Raw genomic sequence first — 553 nt, 5'->3', positions numbered from 1 at the left:
CCAACATGGAAGTTGCAGACAGAAATGCCACAAAAGTTCTTAAAACAATGTTGAATCACATTCCGTAAGGCAGATTTCTTTAACCCGTCAGCTGACATTCCTTCACTCTTTTCTTCCTCTATTTTTCTTGCAAAAGCCCGACCTTGCAGCTGCGACGATCAACGCGTTCGTGAGCCGCGTGACACGGGGCAAGATCCCTCAGGCAGTGACCTCGCCCGCCCTCGGCGGCGCCCGCGTGGTGCTCGTCAACGCCGCCCACTTCGAGGGCGTGTGGGAGGAGCCGTTCCTTCCGGAGAACACCCGCAGGGAGATTTTCTTCGCCTCGCGAGGACAACAGCTGCAGGTGGACATGATGACGCAGAGGAATTTATTCAAGCTAGGTACATTTCCGTCTGATACGAAGTGATTGATAAGTGAATAAAATAAGAAATAATTAAACTAATCCTTGGAGACTGAATTCACTTTTAAAATAATTACAAGTGCTACAGGCTTACTCACACATGTGTAAGTGTGTGTCTATATGCAGTATATATATACATCATAGGTATACTTG

General features: G+C 47.2%; 1 protein-coding gene across 2 annotated transcripts in view; it reads left to right on the top strand.

Moving 5' to 3' along the window:
* The window catches only part of LOC119586242 (leukocyte elastase inhibitor-like), a gene marked incomplete at its 3' end in the record, with an annotated part of 8,569 nt that overhangs the window by 6,162 nt on the left and 1,854 nt on the right, over window positions 1–553 (top strand). For both annotated transcript variants that reach the window (XM_037934946.1, XM_037934945.1), the window contains 1 exon segment: window positions 137–380. In XM_037934946.1, the coding sequence (XP_037790874.1) occupies window positions 137–380 (244 nt within the window).

This window comes from Penaeus monodon, chromosome 21 (genome assembly GCF_015228065.2).
Source record: "Penaeus monodon isolate SGIC_2016 chromosome 21, NSTDA_Pmon_1, whole genome shotgun sequence".
Classification (NCBI taxonomy): Eukaryota; Metazoa; Arthropoda; class Malacostraca; order Decapoda; family Penaeidae; genus Penaeus; species Penaeus monodon.
The sequence above is the reverse complement of the archived record's forward strand: the minus strand, read 5'-3'. Positions and strand labels throughout refer to the sequence as shown.